This window comes from Centropristis striata, chromosome 9, assembly GCF_030273125.1.
Source record: "Centropristis striata isolate RG_2023a ecotype Rhode Island chromosome 9, C.striata_1.0, whole genome shotgun sequence".
In the NCBI taxonomy this organism is placed as follows: domain Eukaryota; kingdom Metazoa; phylum Chordata; class Actinopteri; order Perciformes; family Serranidae; genus Centropristis; species Centropristis striata.
The window spans coordinates 25,938,090-25,964,817 of NC_081525.1; the positions used below are offsets into that span (position 1 = coordinate 25,938,090).

Here is a 26,728-nt window from a genome sequence, read left to right on the forward strand (position 1 = left end):
GCTCTAGATCTCTAGATTTTGCAATTAATTTCAATTGAAAATATTATATTTTCTATTACCTAATTCTATTGTATTAAACTTTTTTTTTTCAAACAAAAATTGACACCATCTACACCAACCTGACCACCTCCCCTATCCTCCTGCCCTCCCCAACTGTTCAACCATCACCCCTCTGTCGTCCCCATCCTGAAGAAACCTGGACTAGACACGGACATAATGGCAAACTTCCGACCCATCTCCGAGCTTCCCTTCCTGTCAAAAATACTTGAATGAGTCGTCGCCACCAAACTCAAAGCCCATCTCAACACCCAAGATCTGTTTGAACCATTTCAATCTGGTTTCCGGTCAAAACACAGCACAGACACTGCCCTTCTAAAACCCGTCTCCGTCCATCACTCTCCTTCCCCACCGCAGAAACACTCATCCATGCCTTTATCACCTCCAGACTGGACTACTGTAACAGCATATTGTATGGCATTCCCTCCAAATCACTCAAAAAACCCCAAACCTCTAGTACATCCAGAACTCTGCCGCTCGCCTCCTCACTCGCACCCCCTCCCGTGACCACACAACCCCTGTCCTCCAGAACCTCCACTGGTTACCGGTTCAACAACGCATCCACTTCAAAATCCTCCTCCTCACCCACAAAGCCCTCCACCACCAGGCCCCCTACTACCTCACTGACCTCCTCCATCACCACACCCCATCCCGCATCCGTTCCTCTGAGGCCAATCTCCTTGACCCTCCCATCAGGACCAAGCACCGAACCTGGGGCGACAGACTCTTTTCTATCGCCGCCCCCTCCCTCAAAACTCACCTGTTCAGAACTGCTTTTAATGTGTGAACTTTGTTGTTGATTTTAATTGTTTGTTTTATCTTTAACTGCATTTTAACTGTAAAGCGTCTTTGTGTACCCTGTAAACACTCTCTAAATAAAATGTATTATTATTATTATATAAAACAATACCTTAAATTTGTCTGTATTTGCACATCAAGTTTGTATTTCATATGGATAACATATGTGCAGTGGTGAAATGTAGCCAAGTACATTTAATCAACAATCTGGGCCATTCTGCATGAGTCATTTTATTTTTGATACTTTAAGTACATTTTAATGCTGATACTCTTGACTTTTACTTGTAGTGGAGTAATTCTGCAGTGTGGTAACAGTATTTTTTACTTAAGTAAGGAATCTGAATACTTTTTACAGCACTACATGTATGCTATTTGTTTCCTAAAATACAAACTAAATCATCCAAAACACAGTTTTTGTTTGTACATTTTGTCATACTTTTGAATGATCAAAAACTGAACCCTGAATCCATGGTCACTGGTACAAATGGCCCTTCATCCATTAGGTGCCTGATGATTTCAACGAGGAATCAATAAAAATATGATATGACATCAACTCCATGAACAACAATTCATAGAACTGTTTTATTTTGTATTCATTCTGATTGAGTCCAAACACACACACACATACAGCCATCTATTTATCCTCAGGTATAAATAGATGAATATACACAGATATACATAAATACACATTTTTGATATGCATATTCATTTTGAAATCATGCTATGTCTCTGTAAAGGACTCTCCCTATCGGATGAGGGCACACAGCGATTTGAAAACACATACACAACACAGCTGAACAGTTGGAAGAATCCCTACTGATTTGCATATACAGTAAAACCCACAAATTTTTCAATGTTTGATATCTTACAAAGAAACAGCTGTGGTGTATAGACTATAAATATACAGCAGCTGCATCCTCAATAAACACACTGAAGAATATGGTACATTAAATTATGTAGATTGCAATCATTTCTTGCCCAGCAGCAAAAATAAAACCAAATAAAAATAATATTCTCCGATTCAAATGGAAAATATATTTGTATATCTTTATATATGTATTTATAATTTTATGTACACATTCTCAGGAGCACAACTATGACTAAGAAAAATAATAAATACAACAGCACGAGTGAAAAAAAAGTATAGGCCTAAATTTCTCAATAAGGCAATAAAAAGGAACTTAAAAGCTAGACTGTACAAAATATTGCTGCTATGGTCTCCATCTGATGAACAACAGCAAACTGATTACAACTGGCCACTGCACGTCATGGAAACAAACTGATTTCTATTCTTTTTTTTTTTTTTGCAATGTCTGACATTGATGTGTCCGCCCTTACACACTGACACACTCACAGAAACCAACCAGAGATACAGTTTCTGAAGTAAGATTTGAAAAAAAAAAATCAGTTTGTCTCTTACTTGAGAGTCCTAAGATGTCAGCCACAGACAGACTACAGTAAACACTACGATGACTGTGATTGACTTCACAAACACACACACTTGATAATCCTAAAAAGAAACATTGCCTAGATATCAGCCTGTGTGAGCGGAAACGAAGATGACGTGATGTATGTTTATTTGGCCTCTATCACTAGTTCATCTTCAGATCCTCTTGATAAGTGCAAACAACATTCAACCCATTTTACAAACTGCTGTGTCTCACCAACACTGCAACGTACTGTGTTCATTCAAATATACAGGTAACAGGTACGATATCAAATACTACAACTGATGCTCTACATCTACAAACAAATGTCCAGTCAATGGATTTCTTATTGTGAGGGGGTGAGGTCCACCTGATATAGCAACTGTCACTGGTATGCTGATTCTTTTCCCACTTTCAAAACTAAAGTTAAATATGAATTTCTGTTACAAATGATTTGTGTGCATCCTTCCAAAAATAGGGCAACACTGGAAGACATTGCATGTGATGTGATGGTTACTATAATGACTGACAATGTCTGCTGTCTGGGGTCCCGATCAGAAAAAGTGATTATTTGCAGCCACGGGCAGTTTTTTGTAATTGTTTTCAATGAGAGTGAAGCTTTTCGTTCACCGTTTTTTAAAATACTAGTCTTTAACTAATGTTTCATTGTCCGACCTATCTCCACAGCACTGTGTCAGTGCTGAAGAAGGTCTGGCTGCACCTATTTCCAATCTGGAATAACTCTCCAGGTTGTTTAAACCAACCCGAATTGTCTTGGTTAGTGCTTAGCCCTGGATGGTGCAAAATAGATAACAGAGACAGCGGAACAGGAGGAGAATTCTGTCAGAAATAGCCAGCAGGCTTTTGCCAACAGTCTACATCTGCTGAGTCACTCTAGACTTCCACAAAAAGGCAATGTGGCGCACCTCATGTTTTGCAACCTGCAAAAAGCACTCTGTCTGATCCGGACCTTAGTGTTGCAATTGAAGGCATGAGTCACAAGCCTCATTCGTTTCCACGCAAGAGGTGTAGTGAAAAAAGTAGTAATACTGAGTTTACACGACAAACCCGTGATGTAAGGGAAAAAAAGAAAAACTAAAAAGCTGCAGGGATTTGTAGGAAACAAAAAATAAAGTTCTTTGGATGCACATTAAAAAAGAAGCGTTTCAGAGTGAAAAAGTACCACAAAGCAGTTAATATTAGAATAAAATACAAACAGACAAAATAAATAAAAGCTCACAGTAGTAAAATAAGAAAAGTACAGAAATAAAAATAAATGCTGCAAAAGAAAAACCTTTGATAAAAATAATAAATTATGCTAAAAATTACCCAACTGATGAGTGTATATATTCACAAAAGGAAATGATGCGTTTTAATACCTTTCTCTATGAACTAAACTGCATATATTCACTACTGGAAATGTGAAGACGACACAGAAGATCTTCCCTTTTTAATGGCTGAACCATGGTTATTATTGTAACTCCAGTTCTATGAGCAAAAGCAGAGCCCCCAAACAAGGGCTGGGGATCTGTATTGGACAGCACTGCAACACTCAACAGATGTCATGGACATTTAACTTGTTGTGTTTCCTGTTCAGAGGCTGAATAAAACGCTTGATGCCAGGTTAGGGTACAGTCAGTACTGTACAGTAAATCATTTCAGTCTTTCTCTTCACTTAATCCTAATCCTGGTTTAATTAAAGTCTCACTGAGTATCCCTTTGATGTAAAAGGAGCCAAGGCCAGGGTGTGAGAGAAGAACAACCTAAACAATTAATATCACCTTTATTCTAATGTGTATGAAGCCACTCTTGTTTTTTCCTACCCATAAGCTCATTGTGGTCTGAGAGAATCCTATAGCATTGTTGTAAACTCCTGTCTCCACTGCAGTGAATAAAGCTCACCTTGAACCAACCACAGAATTGGACCTGAAATAATTTTGTCTTCTACAGTTCCAAGCAGGTTATTGGGCTTGAATGCAGAATTGAGTGTGCTGCTCTGCAGAGTGAGGCCTGCAGAGCCTGTCAGAGGGCTGTGCCTATGTGAACTAGAACATACAACAAACACACAATGCCTATAAAAAGTACTGACCCCACTTGGAAGTCATCATGTACTTTTGTTTTATAACACTGAGTGAAAGAGGATCAATGAAAACTTCCAAATGGAGTGAACACTTTCACAGGCACTGTAAGTTACTATGGTCTTTCATTTATGTCAAACATATCAGACTACAGCCGTATACCCACTACTGTATGTCACACATAATGTTAAATTGATATTATTTTCATTTTGTCAAGGGTGAAAGGCAGGGATGGTTGGAAATCAGTGACGTTCATCACTGTCAGGATTTCCCCCCCCCTCTCTCAAGTCACTTTTTTCCCCTCGGTGTGATCAGTTTCTGTATGCATGTTTAAAATCCTGGTTCAGACAGAGATCCTGCTGCTACCACTGAGGTCTGGACTTCAGAGCGATGAGTCCTCTCCACTGAGACGTTCACTCCTCTCTGCCAGAGAACTGGGTTTACTGTTGGAGACACAGAGTGGATGTATGTAAGTGTTAACAAGATACACAACATTTAGATGAGAACATTTGATAGTGAAACAGAGAGCCAGCTAATCAGAGTGCAAATAAAAAAAATAATAGAGTTTGTGTTCTTTGTTTTCCACAACTCTGATTGGTACCACTAAATCTGAGTAATCATTTGTGCCAAGTCTACCAAATATCTGCTGTGGATTTAGTGCAATACCTTGCATCAACTAGTGCTGTGAAGTAGGAATTTACTGAGCCAGTATGAGATATTTTAATTAATCCGTACTAGCTACATAATTAAAATCAAATACTGGCGTCTTATGTATTTAAGCTCATTGAGATAACTGGCAAGGGGTATTTTTTCTTTAAAAAAAAAAAAAAAAAAATTTGTTTTTTTGATTACCTGTAGACATTTTTTAGCCGATATATGTTTTAAAATAAGTGCATTTCAGTGTAGATGCTAAACAGAGACAATGCAGGCAATGACAGTGTTAAATAAATGTTAATTAAAGTTAATTCAAGCAATTTTGTGTCATATTTGTTACTATTAAACCATTGTACAATATGATATTGGCATTATGTATATGCCATTAGTTACCATGCTCTCTAAATATCGGCATCAGCCATTGAAATACCCATATCAGTACTACCACTGCTTTAGGGTAGAATTATTAAAACTGGAAAATGAAAGAACAGTCAGTTACTTTGATCCTTACCAAAACGATAAGGTTTGCCTTTTATATAGAACAGGGATTAAGTGAAGTACAAGTACATTTCATTTATGATGCATGTTTTTTGTTTTTTTTTTACATTTTTTGTCACACATGATCCAAAAATAATTAGTTATCAAATGACTTTGGGAATCGGGAATGCTGGTACATTGCTACATCCCCAGTGTGAAGATGTATCTGAGGAGATGAAAAATAAAATGAGTCGAGGAAAATAGTCAATGGTCGATGACACCTTATCAGAGCACAGTATGGGAAAATGCTGCTACACTGAGCAAAGTTATCAGGCAAACTGTGAAACACAATGTTGCATGAAACTTCTAAAAGAAAAACAGTCAGAGCCAAGTAATGCTATTTTTCATTTTGTTCCATGTTTTTGTCTAATTTGTTGGCTCTATCTGGGGTCAGAACTAACATATACATTTTAACACTGAAAACAAACTCTTAAAGTAAACTCAAATGAACAATAATATATAAATGCATACATAATTCATCAACATTGCCCAAATGGTGTCCATGTTCTGTAAAATGTGACCCCTCTGTGAGTTTAATGTGCACATCTTTAGAGTGAACATCTAGCAGAATGAGCTGTGGACACAGGCCGATGCAGTGAATAGTGAGCAGCTTGTTGTTGGAGGGACACAGAATGGCTGGTCGTGGACTAAATGGTCATGCAAGCTGCAAGTGACCATTTCCACCCACTTATCAATGAGGAATGAATGCTGTAATGTAGGGGTGGGTTTCTAGATGCAGAGCGAGCCTACTCTTGGAGTAATCATGGACTTCTGAAGCTGAGAAGCTTCTTCTACATTTACTAGAGCAGCTTCTCACGTTACAACTGATCCTTTCCGCCCCCGTTACCCCGAATAAAGACCAAACACAACTGATTTTACTCCTCGTCTCAGGGATTTTTCCTGTACTTGATATTTTTAGTCCGATGCTTCTCACTTACTGTCTCTCTTTCCCAATCCCCATCTGGCAGGGCCTTAGACTCTGAGCCATAGTGTAGCGGAGAGTACACCCAGGTCCTTTCGTCTTGAGGCTGTTTTTACACACCCACCACAGCAGAGGGGGCCAGAGGGACAGAGGAAAAGGCCAGAGGCACAGAGAAAAGCAGCAGGGGCAGGCAGGAGAAAGACACAGGAGATCACAGGAGAAGAAAAGACAAGACAGGAAATGAAAAATTAGGGATGCATATAGGAGGAAATGTTGCTGAGAGACATCGGAAAGTGTGAATTTGACATATCAAGTAGGTGTAAAAAAAAAAAAAAAAAATGTTAAGAGTGTAAAAGGATGTGTTAATCCTTTTCGGGTTTGCAGACTTGAACACAGATGAGAAATTTGGCAAATAACAGATTGTAGCGGTACAGAAAAGTGCTGTTAAGCATGTAAATATTATGATGAATTTTACCGACATGTGTTTAAATCATATTTTTGTTAATGTTTTGCCCCCTTTTGGACTAACTCCTGGGAAGCAAAGTGAAGTGTGCAGGGCGAGGGATGAGTCGCTGCATCAGCCAAACAGGGAGGATGAGGGGGAGGAGGGAGGAGGGAGGAGGGAGGAGGTGGGAATGGGAAGAAAGCCAGGATGCCAGGACAGTCAGACATGGAGAGCATCCTCAGTCAAGCAGAACACAACAACAGAATGTTTTTCTTCTTTTCCAACAAGCAAAAGCGCTTTTTGCATAAGAAGCTTCAGGAGTTGTTTTTTTTGTTCCTTTAGGTACCAGCCCTTTAAGAGAGGGAAGCAGCTGCTACACGGTACGTTGGTGATGGTGACGGAGGCGGAGGTGGTGTGGGTTGATGTCATACACATTTATTCACACACACACTGGGAGCTCAGCATGTTGGAGCTAACACGCTATCCACACAGGTGCAATGGGGGATGAGGGAGGCTTTCAGCGAGTGAGGAAACATATTTGAAAGAATACAAGATGGACAGACTGTCAAAAAATAAGATGTCTTTTGTTTACCTGTCTCACACACTTCATTATTTTCACACAAATCATGACAAGCTGCACAAACACTGTAACTCATACGTTTCACCAAACCAACAGGGCTAATCTACCCTAAAACCAGAAGGAGGAGGACAGTAGCTACCTACAACTAGAGATGTTCCGATACCATTTTTCCCTCCCGATACCGATTCCGATACTTGTGCTGTGGGTATCGGCCGATACCGAGTACCGATCCGATACCAGTATGTTTTAAAAAAATATATCATACTACACCTGCATGACTGTGATATGATTATCATTGTGGTAAGGCCTGGCTCAGGTTAAACCCTTTATAAAACATGAATAAATACAGCAGATTCAAGCCATTTATTTTTACTTTTTTTAAAAAATAAAACAGTATACAAAACAGTAGTGCAACAGCAACTTAAATAAATAAATCTGGGGGTCCGGGGCATACCGCCCAGAAAACATGTTTGCCCATAAAAGGAACACTCCACCGTTTTTTCATATTAAAACATGTTATTCGGTCAAGTAAGACGAGTTGATACAGGCCTCTTGCGTCTCAATGCGTGCACTCAATCGCCCTGGCGTGCGGCGCCACTTGGCTAGCACTTAGCTTAGCCCCGTTCATTCATTAGGATCCAAACAGATGGACAGTTAGAAGCGACCAAACTCCTCCACGTTTTCCCTATTTAAATACAGCTACACGAGTAGTTAAACGACCAAGTATGGCGACACAAAATAAAACGTGGCGCTTTTCTAAGCGGATAGAAAGGATAACTATAATGTATGGCGGAATAGCACTTGGGAGCACTTCGACTCGGCGCAGTAATATCATCACTCCTGAAAAATCTTCTCCCCCTCCCTCTCCCTCTCCCTTTCGCTCCCTCTCACTTCCGTCAACAGAACCAACGTGAGCTGCACCAGGAGTAGTAGTTCGAGCAGAGCTGACGAAGTATCAGGTTGTAGGAAGATATTTGTGAACAATCATGGTTATAACGTGCATCGTAAGTTGTTCTGTTGACGGAAGTGAGAGGGAGCGGAAGTGAGAGGGAGGGGGAGAAGTTTTTTCAGGAGTGATGATATTACTGCGCCGAGTCGAAGTGCTCCCAAGTGCTATTCCGCCATACATTATAGTTATCCTTTTTATCCGCTTAGAAAAGCGCCACGTTTTATTTTGTGTCGCCATACTTGGTCGTTTAACTACTCGTGTAGCTGTATTTAAATAGGGAAAACGTGGAGGAGTTTGGTCGATTCTAACTGTCCATCTGTTTGGATCCTAATGAATGAACTGGGCTAAGCTAAGTGCTAGCCAAGTGGCGCCGCGCGCCAGGGCGATTGAGTGCACGCATTGAGACGCAAGAAGTCTGTATCAACTCGTCTTACTTGACCGAATAACATGTTTTAATATGAAAAAACGGTGGAGTGTTCCTTTAAAGCCTAAATTAGGTGCCTCTCGCACATTCTAATGCCACTATTCCATCTTAATCATTGCATATTTTAGAAAATTATTGTAAAGGATAATAAGGGTTCTTCTATGTTTTATTTAAGGCATTTTATTTTGGAGTTACAAAATTCTTGTAAATTCTGTGGTGGACTCTGCTAACACATCCATGTGCTCTTATTTTGAAAGCTACATGTGTTTGCAGGCTGCAGGTTGCAGCACAGCGCCACTGTTTTAAAAGCGGCGAAGAAGCTTAACAGAGCAAACCAGTAAAAAGATTACTCATTTAATAAATTACGTGGTATTGGATCGGTGCCTGGACTCTGTATCGCCGATACTGATGCCAGCATTTTCGGCAGTATCGGAGCAATTTCCGATACTGGTATCGGAATCAGAACAACTCTACCTATAACACCAGCACAATCTAACTCACTTACTGGCCAACTGGACTGGCATTTTCTCCTCGGTCGGAAAGGAGAGACCACCCAAGTCCTCCCGTCAGGAAACTGACAGGGTGTGTATGGCACGGGGACAAACAAACAGAGATGAAAAGAGTGAAGGTAGAGAGTGACAGAGGAGAGAGAAAAAGTGAAATAACATGATGGACCAAAAGAAGCGTGCTGAGGTGAAAATGGAAAAGATAGTTATGGATGTGTGTAACCCAGCAGAGATACACTGGATGAGTCAGTGATGGCAGATAGATTAACAAGTCTGGCAGCTTCAAAATAACACACTCGTATCTCACTACTTTCATTATGACTCATGAGGACGATCACACAACATGAGAGAGAAATGAAAAGCAGAGACAGAGCAAGAAATGGAGAAGAAAGAGTTCGGGGACTAGATGGAACCAAGGGAGGTGAAAATTATTTTTAAGAGATGGGGTAAAAATGTACGAACGGGGCAGAGGAGGAGGGAGGTGAAGACAGGAGAAGAAAAAACAATCAAATGTGGAGGACAGAGGTGAAGGAGAGCAGAGAGGGAATCATGAAAAGTGAATGTGGAGACTGCTGATGGTGGCTGAATAATTTAGTCACAAGCCACTCTGAGGAACCTGTGAAGTGACGACTCACACACACACACACACACACACACACACACACCTGTGTCCCTCTGTGTCTCGAGCAATCACTCCAATCTCACAGCTAAATGATGTGCTGTGTTTTCCCCAATGAGCTCCATCACGAATGCTGCCATCTCTTGTATGAAAATTCAAACATATTCCCTGACTCTTCCTTCTAAAACGTACTCCGTCATTCAAAGGGACAGTTCACCCCAAAAATGTGGATAGTTCCTACATAAAACCGTGCACAACGAGATCGGTGGATAATTTGATTTCTGGAAAGACACATTGCTGTTTGGCCAATATCTCAACACTCAGCAACTCACACCAAAACAAAGCAACAAAACAATCTAGATTGATAAAAAGCAGTACAGGTTTTTGATTTGGGAAAGCACTGTCCCTTTATAACTTTGAAGAATATGGTCCTTTCACACCAACTAGATGTTCCTGCATTTTGTCTGTACAATACAATGAGGCCAGCATGAGAAAAATGTTGTTATATATCAGAAAAAAAGCAAGTCCCTGGGCTTAGCAAGGACAGAAATTGTATTTCTTTAGATTTTCTCTTGCAAAATCTCAAGCTAGCCAGCCCTGGCTTGCCTGTAATTGGGCAGTGTTAAGAATACAAACCTACAGTATTAACAGATATCCGTAGGGAACAGGACTAGATTTTGGTATCAGAAGTTTTCAGATTTTCATTTGTAGTCTAGTTGTAGTCCCAGCAGTATTGACCAATCAAGTTTGAGCGAGCTTTGGTTGACTGCAAGTAACAAGTCAACGAGGAGAACAGAAATGAGGCGGAACATATTGACTGAAATGTCGTTTTTCATCTCCCAACTCCATTCTTTCATCTCAAGTTGCTAATCGGACTGTAAACGGTGACCAGTGAACAGGAATCCTAGCAAAGCAGGTCCAATGACAAAAAAAAAGTACTCAAATGCACAGAAAGTCAAGTTACAACATAATCTTCAGTCAGTTCTTTTGCAGTAATGGTGCATTTTATTTCTTATAATCCTGTACAACGAGCAATTACATAAGAAAAGGATTTTTGCCTGAGAAAATGCTGTTGTAACACTGTCTGTGAGACACTGCTCCACAATAATAAAGAGTGTTTCTGTAAGTTGAAACTACTCCAACTGCTGAAGGACGTGAGAAGCAATTAGAGTGATGGTGCAGGGGCAGTAACACTGAAATTGTCCAGTGATTTGTGCTTTTTTTTCTCGTGTTAATGTCATTGACCAGCATGTGAGCCATTATCTGATGGGAAAGCAGGTTGTGCAGACGTGCAAAAACATGATTTATGTGGGATATCAGACGTGATGATGATGATTATGGAGAGAGCAGAAACAGACACAAAGGATGATCAAATGGCGAGCTGGCTGACAGAGCTTCTGAAAGGACAAATTGAGCGAAGTCGCACTGGCAGTTTAAATGTACCTTTCCATAATCTATATGCAAGATGTGTGAAGCTTTACAATCTGGATCTTTGGCAGCAGCTGATGGAACAGCTTACTTTCACTTGGTCACTCCTGAGAAACCACTTTCCTGCAGCGTGTTTCTGTGTAGTTACACTTCAGGGTGTTGCTTCACCTCGTGCAGCGCTACAGACCCCCTGCTGCTGCTGTGTACTGAGTGTCTGGCTTTTGATGCCCGAACTGGGCTTCAGCCAGAGCCGGTCAGACGAGAGGGCTGTTAAATAACTGAGGGAGCTCTTTGACTAACCTGTTGGCCATTAGGATTTCTCGTGCCACATTAGAGGGTGTTTGATTCCTGATAGGAGACACCCAGCAGGAGTGCAGCCAGGTGGGAACATTTCTATCTGTAACTGTGATCACTGGCTCCACTCTCCATCCTCCACCTGACACTCATACATTCATTTATAACTGTGCATTTCGATCTGCCAACTAAACACTATCTGATCATAGTCAGTAGCTTTTAGAAGGGCGATCCTGTAGACTGAACATGTGCAAACTGCAGAAGCTTCATTTGTTATTCACACAAAATGAGCTGCTGAGTGAGCCTGCAGCCTCTGTGGCGATCTCATTAGACAGAAAGTGTTATTGTCGTGCTACTATCACACTGCAAACACTTCAAACCAGAGTGCACGCTGCAAAACACAGTGTTCAACAAAGGAATTCCACTTTTTGGGGAATACACTTACTCACTTTCTTACTGTGAGTTAGATAACAAGATTGATACAAGTCTCATATCTGCACACTAAATATTAAGATTAAACAAGTAGCATAAAGCCAGAATTTCACTTCGAGGTCTCGGTTGAGTCATCCATGACTCCCCAGTTGCACTAGGGAATGCAGAATTTAATGTTTTTGGGATCTGGTTGGTGCAAATGGTTATTTTTCAGTTTTAAGTACTTTTTTTGAAGAAAATGTTTGTCACACATGATGCATTCAGAGGCCGTTGGAAATGTAAAAATCTGATGATAATTTCTGTTTTTAATGTTTCTGGATCTGAAAGTTTTGGGCAAATTTTTAAATACTGAAAAAGGTAGATCCAAAGTACCTTACTTACACACGATTCATTCAAAGACCGCCAGAAATCTGAAAATCCCATAATAATTTCTGTTGTTACAGTTCCTGGCTCTCATAAAAGGTTAGGTCATATTTTAATTTTCTTAAAGAAAATATGCTTTTCAAATCTGCCTGCAGGTTGTGAGGTTCAGAGGGTTAACAGTTTTTATACTTTTATGCTAAGCTAAACTAACCATCTGCTGGTTTTAACTTTTACCGTTCGGACATGAAAGTGGTGTCAGTTTTGTCATGTAACTCTCTGGGAGATTGCGAATAAGCCCATCCTCCAAAATGTCAAACCATTCCTTCAACTTAATGCACCACACACTGCAAGCAATAACAGCACACACTCTTGTTCTCATACCGGTCTACCAGGGAGACGATACTCCCTTTCTGCAGCCCTTTTGTCAACGCCTCTGTGGGAGATCATATAGCTCATATTGTCATATAGTCTTTGACTCATGAAAACATTTTTATTACAAATATATATCATATCAGTCAATGTAGATTAATTCTGATTCAATATGGAAGATGATTTGATGGCTAAATTAAAATGTCAAACAGATGAGAAGTGATGGAAGCTACTCCTAGTCTGAAATCTTCCTTTCGTCTTTACAGGGATTTAAAATAACCTAAATGTGTGTGTACATGTATGTGTATGTTTTTGTGTGTTTACGTGTGGAAGACTTGACTTACAAAGTAGATATCTGTGATTGGCACGTCATCTTCATCATCAACTGAAGCCTGGCTGGTGCACCCTGAGCCGGACATCTGGCTGGCTCTGTCTGCCTCCACCACCGCCATCTTGGGACTGGACGGGGCTTCACTGGCTGCCCCGGGAGAAGAGGCAGCAGCTGGGGCAGGCGAGGAGGAGGCAGTGAAAGGCATCGAAGTGGAGGGTGCTGCTGCTGTTGCAGCGGCATCGGCAGCCTCTGCACAAGCTTCTTCCTGAACCTCACTGTGGGAAGGCGGAAATGTGATTGTTAGAGAGTTTTGCGTTGACCAAGGTTTTTCTTTTTTAGGTCAGATTGAAACCCAAGTCTGCCGCATCAAGGAGTCAGTCTTAGTGGTAATGCACTCTACTTGTGATCCACTGGGACGCCTGACCTGGGGTTTTAATATCTGACACCGTAGGACCCTCCTCTGGCAGAATAGAGACAACTCTGCCCTCCATTGATGCTTTGGGGAAGACAGGAGGTGCTGTGAATTCAGTTACACTGTGGGCTACAAGATGTTTTATTTGCTTACATTTTTGGCAAACTTAACAACATTAAAAGTAAGATGAAATTATTATTGCAAGTTCCTGTTAGCTTTTCACCCCAAGGTGTGCAGACAAATATCAGTGCTATACTTTAACATTGAAAAAAACCTGATGATTCTCAGGCTACTTCTGCAGTTATATGGAGCACTATTTCCTATGATTTCCTGACAATTTATATGTTTATTCACAAGAAATTAAGAAGAAAAAAAGACGAAATATCAAGCTCCTCTCTTGTGGAATCATCTCCCAGTCTCAGTTCGGGAGGCAGACACCCTCTCTTTATTCAAGAGTAAACTTAAAAATTTCCTCTTTGACAAAGCCTATAGTAAGGGCTGGCTGAGGCCTGCCTTGGACCAGCCCCTAGTTATGCCGCTATAGGCCCAATGTGTCGGGGGACACGATACACCGGGGCCCTCTTTCTCTCTGTCCCAATAATACATGACACAAGCTTTTATTTTCCCAGAGTACTCGCACTTTTCTCTGCTCTCTCTTCACAGGGTGTGGAGCTGTGGTCCTGCTCCACCACTCCTGCTGGTCTCACTGCTGTGGATCTGGTTCGGCCCCAGATGGGAATGTTCCTCTCCTGGTCCACTCACCATCACTACTGGCCAATGGTGGCGCATCATCACCTGCCCCCCCTTTGAGGCAAATCTGTGATTTGTGATTTTGGGCTATATAAATAAAATTGATTTGATTTGATTTGAAAATAGGAAGTTATTTTATTATTATTATTATTAATAATAATAATAATAATAATAATAATAATCTGTATTTAAAGAGTGCTTTTCAGGGTACACAAAGATGCTTTACAGTTAAAACAATTAAAATGCAGTTAAAGGAATACTCCACCGTTTTTTCATATTAAAACATGTTATTCGGTCAAGTAAGACGAGTTGATACAGACCTGTTGCGTCTCAATGCGTGCACTCAATCGCCCTGGAGCCACTTGGCTAGCACTTAGCTTAGCCCAGTTCATTCATTAGGATCCAAACAGATGGACAGTTAGAAGCGACCAAACTCCTCCACGTTTTCCCTATTTAAATACAGCTACACGAGTAGTTAAACGACCAAGTATGGCGACACAAAATAAAACGTGGCGCTTTTCTAAGCGGATAAAAAGGATAACTATAATGTATGGCGGAATAGCACTTGGGAGCACTTCGACTCGGCGCAGTAATATCATCACTCCTGAAAAATCTTCTCCACCTCCCTCTCCCTCTCCCTCTCACTTTCGCTCCCTCTCACTTCCGTCAACAGAACCAACGTGAGCTGCACCAGGAGTAGTAGTTCGAGCAGAGCTGACGAAGTATCAGGTTGTAGGAAGATATTTGTGAACAATCATGGTTATAACGTGCATCGTAAGTTGTTCTGTTGACGGAAGTGAGAGGGAAGTGAGAGGGAGTGGACTACTGTAACAGCAAAGTGAGAGGGGAAGTGAGAGGGAGTCCAGTCTGGAAGTGATAAAGATGTGGATGAATGTTTCTGCGGCGGGGAAGGAGTGATGGACGGAGACGGGCAATGTTCTTCAGATGGAAAAAGGCAGTTCTGGTGATTTGGGTGATGTGGTGCTCAAAAGAAAGGTTGCTGTCGAGAATGACTCCAAGGTTGGGGATGTGGGGGGACAGGGACAGAGTGGTGTTGTCGATGGTGAGGCTGAAGTTGTCTGTGGTTTTCATGAGGGATTTTGGACCAATGACGATGACGTCTGATTTGTCACAGTTAAGTTTCAGAAAGTTTGTTTGCATCCAGGTTTTGATATCGGTAAGGCAGTTGGTGAGAGTGGAGTCAGTGGCAGTAACGAGGGTTTTGGTGGAGATGTAGAGCTGGACGTCATCAGCATAGCAGTGGAAACGGAGACCATGGTGACATATGAGATTACCAAGGGGGAGCAAGTAGAGGATGAAGAGAAGAGGACCAAGCACTGAACCCTGGGGGACGCCTTGGGGAGCGGTGGAGGGAGAGCAGTTGTTGATGTTGATGAACTGCTGTCTATTTGTGAGATAGGATGTTAGCCAGGAGAGGGCAGAACCAGTGATGTTGAGGCTGGATTCCAGGTGGGAGAGAAGGATGTTGTGGTTAATTGTGTTGAAGGCTGCAGTGAGGTCAAGGACGAGGATGTTAAGAAGGCCAGAGTCAGAGGAGAGGAGGAGGTCGTAAGTGACTTCTGGAGGGCAGTTTCTGTGCTGTGTTTTGACCGGAAACCAGATTGAAATGGTTCAAACAGATTGTGGGTGGGCTTTGAGTTGGGTGGCGACGACTCAAATTAAAAATAATATGGTGATGTCATTATTACAGAAGTTCTAAGGACGAAATACACAACCTGGTCACACACACACACACAGACACACAGCACTTGCCGACACTGAGAGCCATTAATTGGGTCACTTGCCATAAGCCACTTGCCTGCAGCAGGGCAAGTGGCTTATGGCAAGTGTGTTATTTGAGAGAACTGGCTCTGGATAAAATTCAACAGATGTGTGTGTGGGTGTTTGTGGTTTAGCTGCTTAAGCTCAAAGATTTGCCAGCTGGCTGTGTGCTGCTACAATCCTCTATTGTTCCTGGCCAGATCAAAAACTATTAGGATGGATTTAGGCGCATCCACATTGCTTTCTCAGCTTCTGTGTTCAAGCTAAGCTCCACCAGAGGAAAAGCCCAGCAGTTGGCCAGTGAGGCAAAAAAAAAGCTGAGTTGGCATCCCAAAGAGGGAATTGATTGGTTGAATAAATAAGGGGGACAGGATGGGGTTGCAATGCAGAACTTGTCTCTTTCCCACCATTTCCTTTTATCTGTCATTCATTTACTTAACTTTCTATATATTTCTGTTTTTACAAGAAGATTATTTTTGTCTTTCTCACCCCTCAGTCTTTCTTCACATATTGATCTTCCTGTCTCATCTTCTCTTTGTGGCTCTCTTCCAATCTCATTTCCCTTCCTCTCTCCTCACACCAATACAACCGGTTCTCCAGCTGCAGGTGAATTTAGAGGCAGCTTGGAGAAGAAACTCAGTCAGATGGTTAATTCAGTCACCTGTCCTCGCATCAGCTGCTCTCCCCATCTCCCTCTTTCCTCCCCCCCCAGCTCCTTCCAGACCCAGGGGCCATATGTCTAGCCACAGTGTCTTCAACATCAGACCCAATTATTCACTTGGTTTCCCCTTGGCAAACCACCCCCCAATCCTTACTGACCCAACCCTGGCAGAAATGTGAGCCCCGCTGCCATGTTCCCATTTGTTTAAATTTACTTTATTTCATGCGGCTTACACAAAGGGCCTTTTGTATGTGATGATGTGTTTTTGAGTTGTTACGATTAATCAATCTACAGGAAATTATTTGGCAACCATTTTGATAATCAAGTAATCGTTTTAGGGTTCAAAAAGAGCCAAACATCGCTGGTTTTAAGCTTCTTCTCAAATGTGAGAATTTTAGGCTTTTCTTTGTCATACATGATAATTACCGGAAGAGCTTTTGAAACACACAATTTGTAGACTTGTGCTCTGGGAAATTGCACAAGAGTTTAATTATTTATTGTCAAAACTATTAATCTAGAAAATAATGAGCCGATGTATTGATGATGAAAATAATTCTTGGTTACGGCCCTATCTAAAATAAAGCTAAAATGTCAAAGCAATGAGCTTTAATTAAAAACCAGATTAGAATATGCAAAGTGTCAGGTCATCGCAGCTTTATGGGAGCAGCCCCAGGCCTGCAGGCTTCCTGCCCCACTGCCCTACTTCAACCGACTGGTTCCCCCATGTCAGTTCCCCGTGTCTGCCTCGCAGTGTCACCCCACAAAAAAGAAAACACACACTGCTCGTACACACAATGCAAATTTATATGCATGTGCGCACTTTCACATAACCCAATTAATGGAGAATAGTAGCCTGCAGCACTTATCTGTCCATAACAGAGGACCCCCAGAATCCCATAAACAAATGGGTCAAGCTGCCTTCAGTTTTTATGTGCCCCATGTTTGAAACTATCTGTGTGTGTGTGTGTGTGTGTGTGTGTGTGTGTGTGTAGGTTGTTGCACAGGTATATTTCACATTGAACAAACCACAGCTGAAGAAAGTTCATAAAAACTAGTTTTGACACAAACTGTCCATGTAAAAAAACGCAAAAAACTGCAAACGAAAATATTTTCACACAATGAGATCAATGCATTTAGTATAAAAATGCTTCGTAATATATGAACATCTAAAGCTCAACATCATTTGAACTGTCTCTGCTCAATATTTTTTTTGCAAATGCCATAATTATAGAATTGGCTTCTTTGAAAAGTATCTAATTTTCATTGTTTTATGTAAAAGTGGGTCCCCATTAGTCGCCAAATAATCTGTGTGAAATATGCTAATTCATGTAAATGATGTACCCTAAAAGCATGTTTACTGGTTTTTCCGGATGTCCCCATAAAGCCTGATTAAAACATCACGTCATCATTTCAGAGGTTTGAAGGCGTGTATAGGCTAACTAAGATGCGGCAAGTTTACTCAATTTTTTTCAGCTCTCTACATCCTCTAGAAAGGGTGGTCCTCACAAGTGATGATCAGGGCTTGAAGCAGAAAAAAATCCTGTGCCTGAATTTTTTTTATGCATGGGGGCGGGGGGTACGGCATAACTGGAAAACTGACATTCTTGTTAACGATATGAAAATACAGAATCCTTTCAAAATAAAACAATACGCAGTTCATGCAGCCTAAAACAACTTCACATCAACATTACGTCTTGGCACAAGATCAGCAATCAATCAATCAATCAATCAAAGGGTCTCAGAGGGTCGGAGACATGGACGACAAGAGTCGGATTGTTGAAGTGGAACAGCATCAATCATTTATGACATACAGTGGCGGACTCAAACTGTTAGAAGGGCAGGGGCGAAAAAATAAAAAGGGCCCATTCTGCACAACATGGGGCCCCACAAGCACGCAAAAAGCTCTGATGCATCATGTATGATGAAATATTAGCATTAAGTTAAAAGGAGATCCAGATCAAAGTAATTAATGATATGGTACTGACAATTAAAAGTATCGAACCAAACCATCTAGGGGGGTCTGGGGGCATGCCGCCCGGGAGAAAATTTGTACATTTTTAAGTGAAATGCATCTATTTTGTGCACTTTGAGAACTAAATGAGAGCAAACATCTCACATAACATTTTTCACAGTTCGGTGATACTGTATTATAGAATCTCTAGAGAGCACATCATAATTTGAGTCCGCCACTGATGACATAACATATTCTTTCTATAAGGATAGATGGTCAGATCAACAGATCTTCCACGTAAGAGAAGCAAAGTAAGCTGTTTGTTGTTGTTGTTAACCTTATACCATAGACTGTATATAATATATATACACAGTTTATCACGGGATCTCGCGGTCTCCCGTACGTTCCGGATTATCGCGTGTTCTCGTTACCTCGCGTGTATACGGCTGGTACGCTACGCTGCCGTTCCGCGCCCGGTGGGAACTGACTCCGGGCAGAGGACGGAGCAAACCCGCGGCGGAGCCGTTCCAAACATAGTGATCGTGAATTAACGGTACGCGCTAACTGCGCAGTGTCCGGTGCTTGTTGTAAACAAACAGATCGCTGTTTCTCCTGCAGCAGCAGCACATACACACTGTACTGCTACAGAGCTAACTGCCGCTAACGGAGGCTCTTCTTAACGAGCCGGCCTCCGGGTTGTTAAAAGAGAGAGTAAGAAGGAGTCGCTGGATTTGTCTCCAGTCACTTTCTTGAGAAATAGTAATGACGTGGGTCTAAAGCACGCTCGCCGATGAGCCGCCTTCTTCTTCTCTGGCAGGCTATACGCTATCCACCGTAATGCTGCCCTCCCCGGTCATACCCAGATCTAACTAACTAGGGGTTTTTGGTGGGTTTTTGTTTTTTTAAACATGATTAAAAAAAAAAAAAAAAAAAAAAACACCAAACAAAATCCCGAGCCGGATTTCCGGCACCGTGCCGGAGGTCTTCAAGCCCTGGATGATTAAAACTGGAGTCCCCATGATCTAGTATGTGTGTGTGTGTATGTGTGTGTGTGTGTGTGTATGGTCTAATCTAACAGCTGGCTGAGCCCAGGTGAGACACCAGCAGCAGGTTATTTATAGTGACGCATCAAACTGAGTCATATTTATGATGGAGGTCATGGAGGACTCATTACATCCCTGCAGGTTATCGTCCTGTATCGGGGTCATTGACATCACATGACAGAGCGGATTCTTTTTGTAATTGTTAACTGTGAAAAGGACACACGGATGTGTGTGTGACATAATTATATTCTATTTTGGTGTATATTGTTTTAAAATTAGGATAATTAAATTAATAATAAAAAAATATATAAAAATATAATATATAAAAAATAATAATAATTAAAAACTAGGATTTTTTTGAAGTGGGGTTGTGTGAGGTACTTACCCACAGTCAGTGTATTACCGGCAGTAGATGATGGTCTGTGTGTTCCTGTAGAACTTCAATGTTCCTACACATAAACACACTTATGCTTCACACACTTCCACAGATCAGCTGTTTTGGTCAGAAGCCAGTGCGCTTATTCAAAGGAACATGGAAGTTCTACTGTTGAGAAAAAGAAGAGCCAAATGAAACGTTCTCCAAACTGGGAATGTGCAGACCATCATCTACTGCAGGTAATACATCGACTGTGGGTAAGAACCTCATCCAACCCCACTTCAAAAAATCTGAACTTTCCCTTTAACATTATGGGGAGCTGATGTGTTTTATGGTGTGCTAAATATTGGTTAGTTTGGATTTCGAAGGATCTGATTCTATCACTATTGTGATGACCCCCTCCCCCTCTGTGTGTTGTGGCATTTGTATTTGTCTTCCTTTGTAGGAGGAGCCACAGGTCAGGCCACTCCTCCAGTCTGCAGAGGCTGGAGGAGGCTGGAGAAGCACACCTGAATCCAGTCTCAATCACTGAGGCTATATAGAGGAGCTGAGGTCTCAGTTCTCTCTCTCTTTTCCACAGCCACCACCTTGGCTTGTTTTAGTTGGTCTAGTTTAGTTGGTTTTGTTTAGTTTGTTAGTTAATTTCATCTTATACACCTGCATTTCACCACATTGCATGCATGCACACACCTCACCACTGATATACTGACTCACATTAATTAAGTTTTTTTGTGTTTTCACTTAATTAAATAAACATTATTTTCTTATAACTTGAATACATGTGTGGTCTCCCTTGATTTTGTCATGATCTATGAGCCGGTTCATGACACTATTAACATGTTTTACATATGCAGCAGAAATATGCAAAGAAGAAAAAAATGTATTTGCATTCAAATCAACCACAAAACAGATTTGCATGGTGCTTTGCTAAATTTTTGGACAGTAAAGCCAGCAGACAACTGACTGCCTCGTTATCATCATGGCTTAAAAGTGTACCCCCACTGATTTAGTACTTCTATAACATTATTGGAATAATAGAGAAAAAAAAACAAAAAACTGAATCAGAAATAAAATCTTAATTGATGCAGCAGAACCCCAAAAATTGTCTTTATCTCCATTTCCTTTTAGAACCCAGGTTCCTACACCATATAAAAGAGTGCAACCTGACTAAAAACAGTTTGGTCTGAGATTTGGGTTTGGCGTACAAGTACATTATGAGGGTTTGTTTTGTGTTTGACCCATCAGAGTAGCAAATAGGTGCAATGACAGCAGGAATGTCTTCAGCTACATTGAAAGTGAATGGCTGACAATTTAAACAACATGGATATGTGGCAAGACTTCAAGCTTTGGGAGTGGCATAGGACAGCGGTGATGAGGGAATGTGTAGTGTATGAGAAGATAATGACGTTGCTGGATGAAATATCTGCTGTACATAGAAACAGGTCACAAACATGTACTGTACAAGTACTTTAGCAGAAAATAAATAATTTCTGTTTAACACTGTTGTTGTTGTTGTTGTTGTTGTTGTTGTTGTAGTTGTACCTGGCTTCAGGTGAAGGCTGTGGGACGGAGATGGTGGGCTCACTGTCGTGTCTCTTCAGCTCCACCTCCACTGTGATGGTCTGCTGGTCCTCCTCGCGCACACGCATCTCCTCCTGGGTCCTTGACACAAACAGACACACACACACGAAGTAACACCCACAAAGGAAGTGAAACGTCTCCTCGACCCGTCCAACACGCCCAGAAAAGTGTAATGCTGTGAAAACATGAAGCTAGCAAGCTAACTTTGTACAAACAGCTCAGTTAATCCGGGGGGGGGGGGTCTGCACATATTATCCAACATCTGGGCCAGATGAGCCAACACCTCACATTACATTCTCACAATCAGGAGATACCTTGACATAGAATATTTGTTATCCTACTTGTTACAGTGCTGCTGTCAACTGGCTGGAATTTATTTTTTTCCATAAAAAGCCCAAATTCAGTGGCCTCTCGCAGATTCTAATGCCACAGTATTCAGTATACACTGATCTTAATCATTGCATATTTTAATTAATTATTTTTAAGGACAATAAAGGTTCTTGTAAGGCATCTTATTTTGACTGTCTTCTTGTAAATTCTGTGGTGGATTCTGTTAACACACTGTGCTCTTATTTTGAAAGCAACATGTGTTTACCGACAGGAAGTAATTCAAACCGTTAGGCACAGTTTAGCCTTTTGTGATTAAAACAACTTTAATTGTCAGCTAATGCTAACCAAACGGTGTATGCAACAGTGTGTTTGGATTGGTTTGGATCCCCTGTGACCGGACCGGTCAGGTTGATGGCATTTAGTTCGGCGTGCACACATGCACACGTATTGATGATGAAGGGCGGGACTGATACAGACAGGTAGGCATTCAGTCTCTCTATCACGCTGGAATTGTTTTGCAGCGGAGAAGTGGGGTGGGCAGCTCAGTAAATTCAGTGCATGTGTGAATGCGTGTGGATGTCTCGGAGGAGGCCACCACAGTGTAGGGGTCACAGCTACTCCACAAGTTTCATTTGGATTTATTAACTGAATGCATTGAGAACTGTGTCAACAATCTCTCTCCATGCTTCCAAAATGGAGGTCTCTCTTTGTTCCCCAAACAAAGACAAACGACCCCCACCCCCCACAGGTATCTGTACCTAAAGGCGTCTCATTGGCTGATACCAACAGGAAATACAACTTCCAGGTTGAGACACAAAAGTCTCCTGCAGCCATCCCTTCTCTCTCTTCTCTTCTCGACTCCCTGAGGAACAGCATGCCTGCTGTCCTGGTCTGATCTTCCAGGAGGAAGATCAGACACCTTCCCTCTGTCTCCATTTCTAAGGGAAGGCCGGTGAGGCCCCAAACCAAGTGGGCCCACCACGACGCTTCTAAGTTTCCTGCTTGTGATCTATACTGGACATAATCACAGAGACCCTCACCAAACTTCTGGAGCCAACAGCAACCATGCTACAACCACCAAAACCCAAACAGGAACCAGATTCTTCCTCAAAAGGATTTCTGCTTTCCCCTTTCAACTCTGGACTCTGTGGTATAGTACTGGGCAGTTAGTAAGCAAGAACAAGTTTGTTAAGCTTTAATCAATGGTGTTGATCTGTTGTGTGTTTAAGTATATTTGTTGGGATATTTTGTGTAGTTAGATCACTTGAAGTTGTATGATAAATGTTGCTCTACATATCTCAAGTTGTACATGTAAATTAACTATAACTCATTTGATTTGCTCACACACTAATCCACATGAAATATACTTTAATTTGGCTTCCTACAACACATAGACCTTCAAGACCGCATGGTCTATTGTTCTTCAAGAACAAAAGGGCTTCCGCCATTTTGATTTATTTAAATGACCGCCTTTCTGCAGCCATTTTGTTACACATTCTTTCTCACCCACACTTCCACTGTAAATAGTCTTTTAGATTAGTTATTGTGTGTTCTGTTTGCTTTGCTTTATTTAGAATAAATATGTTTTTGGATTAATATGCTTCTCCCTTTAATGTTGCACATGAGTGATTTGCTAAACCTCTGCTATGAGAAGAACTCAAAATTCCTTCAACTGTTACTAAATATTAATAAGGTAATTTGATTATAATTATATTCATAATTAATAATCAATGTTCCAAATTGATAATTTGTTAACTTTAAGAGACTGATTAACTATGATTTGCTATCTTTTCCTATTCCTATTTCCTAGTGAATAGGTGGTGCCCCGAAAATGACTTTAATTCATTTAAAGTATTAAATATTAATTTAGTCAATTTCTGATAGCAAAATTGACCTAAATTAGCTTTACCTCTAAATATTGTGGTGCCCCTGCTGGAGGCAATGTGTATCTGAACCAGATACCCCTACAACAGTCTAGGTCATTAATGGGAAACCCTGGTGCACGTGTTTGTGCGCACGCATCGGGGGTAAATTCACCGCACGCAATACAGAGAGCAGACGAGAATTGCAAACACGCAACCATGTAGAGACAGAAATGACATGCCATCGTGTAAATAGGATTAATAACATAAGCTTATTTCGTTTGTTAAATAAAAGGACAAGATATATAGGAAAGGTAACCTTGAATGACTTATGTTGTGATCTGGCGCAATATAGAAAATAAAATAAACTTGATCGTCATCACTGATGTGAAAGTAGTCTGGACTCACCTCCCGTCGTGGCTCAGAGACTGGGTGTGCCTCCTGGAGACAGAGGACACAGTGTTAGTATAAGCTGTATGTGACAACTGCAGCTGTTGGCTGACATGCAACATGCTGCTGTGGGTCTTAAAATGTTCCTGTGATTATTCACTGAAGCTTTAATGTGAAATCTCTTTCTTTAAATTGTAAACTAAGGATTTCAATCAGATTAATACACAAACATTGTGGAACCTACCTATCAGGCAAAAGTCAGGAAATAATTAAGAATAATAATTTTATTTTAACTTTATTAATTTTATTTGTTATTGTATTTATGATTTATTTGACAATTGTTTTTATGTTGTTGTATGTTTGTTGTTTTTAACATATACTTCTTAGCATTATTATATTTGTTTCTCTATATTTGATATTATTTGATTTATTTGACCGTTGATTTTATATCAGTTTATTTCTATTATATTTATATGTTTTTATCTTATACAATAATAGTATCTTATAATAATAACATATAATAACAATCCTATAACAATAATAGTACACCTATTATTGATTTTATTTGTCTTTATTTTGTTATGTTTTTATTCAGCCTTTAGTCAAGCTATTTAACCATGTATTTATTATTATTATTATTATTATTATTAATAGTAGTATTAGTATTAATATTCTACATTTTATTACAGCTTTTAATTTCTTCTGTTGTATTTTATTGTCATTTTATTATTGTTTTGTCTTTCATCTATTTTTTATTTGTTTGGTTTTATTCGTTTTTATTTACTGTTTTCCTGCTGTTACAATGTTATAACATTTATTTATTAAATTATTATAAATCAATAAACTAATATCCGGTCCCAGTGTCAACTTGAATTTTTTATTTTTAAGGCATGCCAGTGAATGTATTTATCTCTTTTGACCATATTGTTATGAAATAAATGTTACACTATTTTGCAATGGATGACTCCAGTGTACCTGTAGCGGGGGTGCTCGGATGTGTCAGAGGGAGATCTCTCTGGAATGGACAGAGAGGTGGTGGAAGAGAGGGTGGTGGCGATGGACGCTGTGGTGGCCTCTTCAAAAGATGGAGGAGTGCATGGAAGAAGATCTGGTCGCCCTGGAGGAGAGAGAAAGAGCACACCAAATTATTATTATGTATCTTTGGGAGAGCTGTTATCTGTGACATTTTAGCACTTATTTCACTGTTTCTGAAGCCTGTTTACGAAAAGGTTCCCGTCATCACAAGAGTTGTTGTTTACAATAGGACACTGAAACACTTCAACGTCATGTGGACAGAAGCTTTTACTCCTCTCAATGTGACCAGAACTACATTTTACTCTGAAGTGCACAGAAACCAACAGCTCAGCTCTGGAAAACAAAACCTTTCCCTTCAGGCAGAGTCAAAACTCCAACCACTGGTGGTGGTAAATACAGTAAATGTATTTGCATATGTAAACGTATGATGATTTATACGATGGCCGGAGCTGTCGGAACTCAGACTGTGGCCACAAACCCAGTGTCGGTTCTAGACCAGTTTTACTGTGGGGGCCAAGCAGGGGCCAGTGTTTAATCAGAGGGGCACATTAAAAAACAGCAAAGATTATATGTAAGCATTCAAACCCTTTATCTTAGTTCATTTAAAAATCTAATTGAAGTATATTTGAAAGATACAAATACATTGATTGAAACAATGAGACTTACCAACAATAAAACCTTTTTTGTTTCGACAATGACATTTCTCATTTTTGTGCACAATTACTTTTTTATTTTGAAAGTGCAGTACAGTGAGAATGGTCTTTTTTTGCAGGGGCCAAGGGCTTCTTCACAGGGGAAGTGGCCCCTGTAGGCCCCTGTGTAGAACCGCCACTACACAAACCGCACCCTGGATGAGATCAAAGAGCGACTGACGGTTCTGGAAAAGAGACAGGATCGGAGACCAATGTTGACATTATGGGAAATGGCTGCCATCTTTCGCCTAAAATTCCCAAAAATTCCCAAATTCCAAACTTATCTGGCCTCCCCCGTCACAGCCTTGATTCAAGGTCTTGTGGAAAATCCCTCCGTGAGTTCTGCAGTGAGGTGCTCCAATCCCCCGCCCGCCCCCCCAATCCCTTGGAAGACTGTCTCCATAGCAACGGATATGTTTTGAGACGGGACTGTTTAGGCACTGGACAAAGGCTGATCTCAGGCTTACACACTCGAACTTCATTCACATTTACAGATATGCATTCATCCCCCACACAGCACCCTCCCCCCAACCCACGCCTACGGTGCATGCTGTAAAGTGTACTATGTGCTTATGTTGCTCCTCCCCTCTCCTCATGTTATGCTTTATCTTTGTTTTCGGATATAAGAGAACGCTGGCGCTGTTTGTTCG

General features: G+C 40.8%; 1 protein-coding gene across 2 annotated transcripts in view; it reads right to left on the reverse strand.

The window, feature by feature from the left end:
* Nucleotides 1-1,070: 1,070 nt before the first annotated feature.
* Nucleotides 1,071-26,728, reverse strand: part of pip5k1ca (phosphatidylinositol-4-phosphate 5-kinase, type I, gamma a) — a 90,088-nt gene continuing 64,430 nt past the window's right edge. Inside the window, exons 13-18 of one of the 2 annotated variants that reach the window (XM_059340469.1) lie at nucleotides 25,327-25,468; nucleotides 24,370-24,402; nucleotides 21,731-21,850; nucleotides 13,227-13,488; nucleotides 6,490-6,579; nucleotides 1,071-4,803 (exon numbers count right to left, since the gene is read on the reverse strand). In XM_059340469.1, coding sequence (XP_059196452.1) covers nucleotides 4,801-4,803; nucleotides 6,490-6,579; nucleotides 13,227-13,488; nucleotides 21,731-21,850; nucleotides 24,370-24,402; nucleotides 25,327-25,468 — 650 coding nt within the window. In that variant the 3' untranslated portion in view covers nucleotides 1,071-4,800. The remainder of the gene's footprint in view (nucleotides 4,804-6,489; nucleotides 6,580-13,226; nucleotides 13,489-21,730; nucleotides 21,851-24,369; nucleotides 24,403-25,326; nucleotides 25,469-26,728) is intronic. The other variant, XM_059340470.1, reaches the window with a different exon arrangement.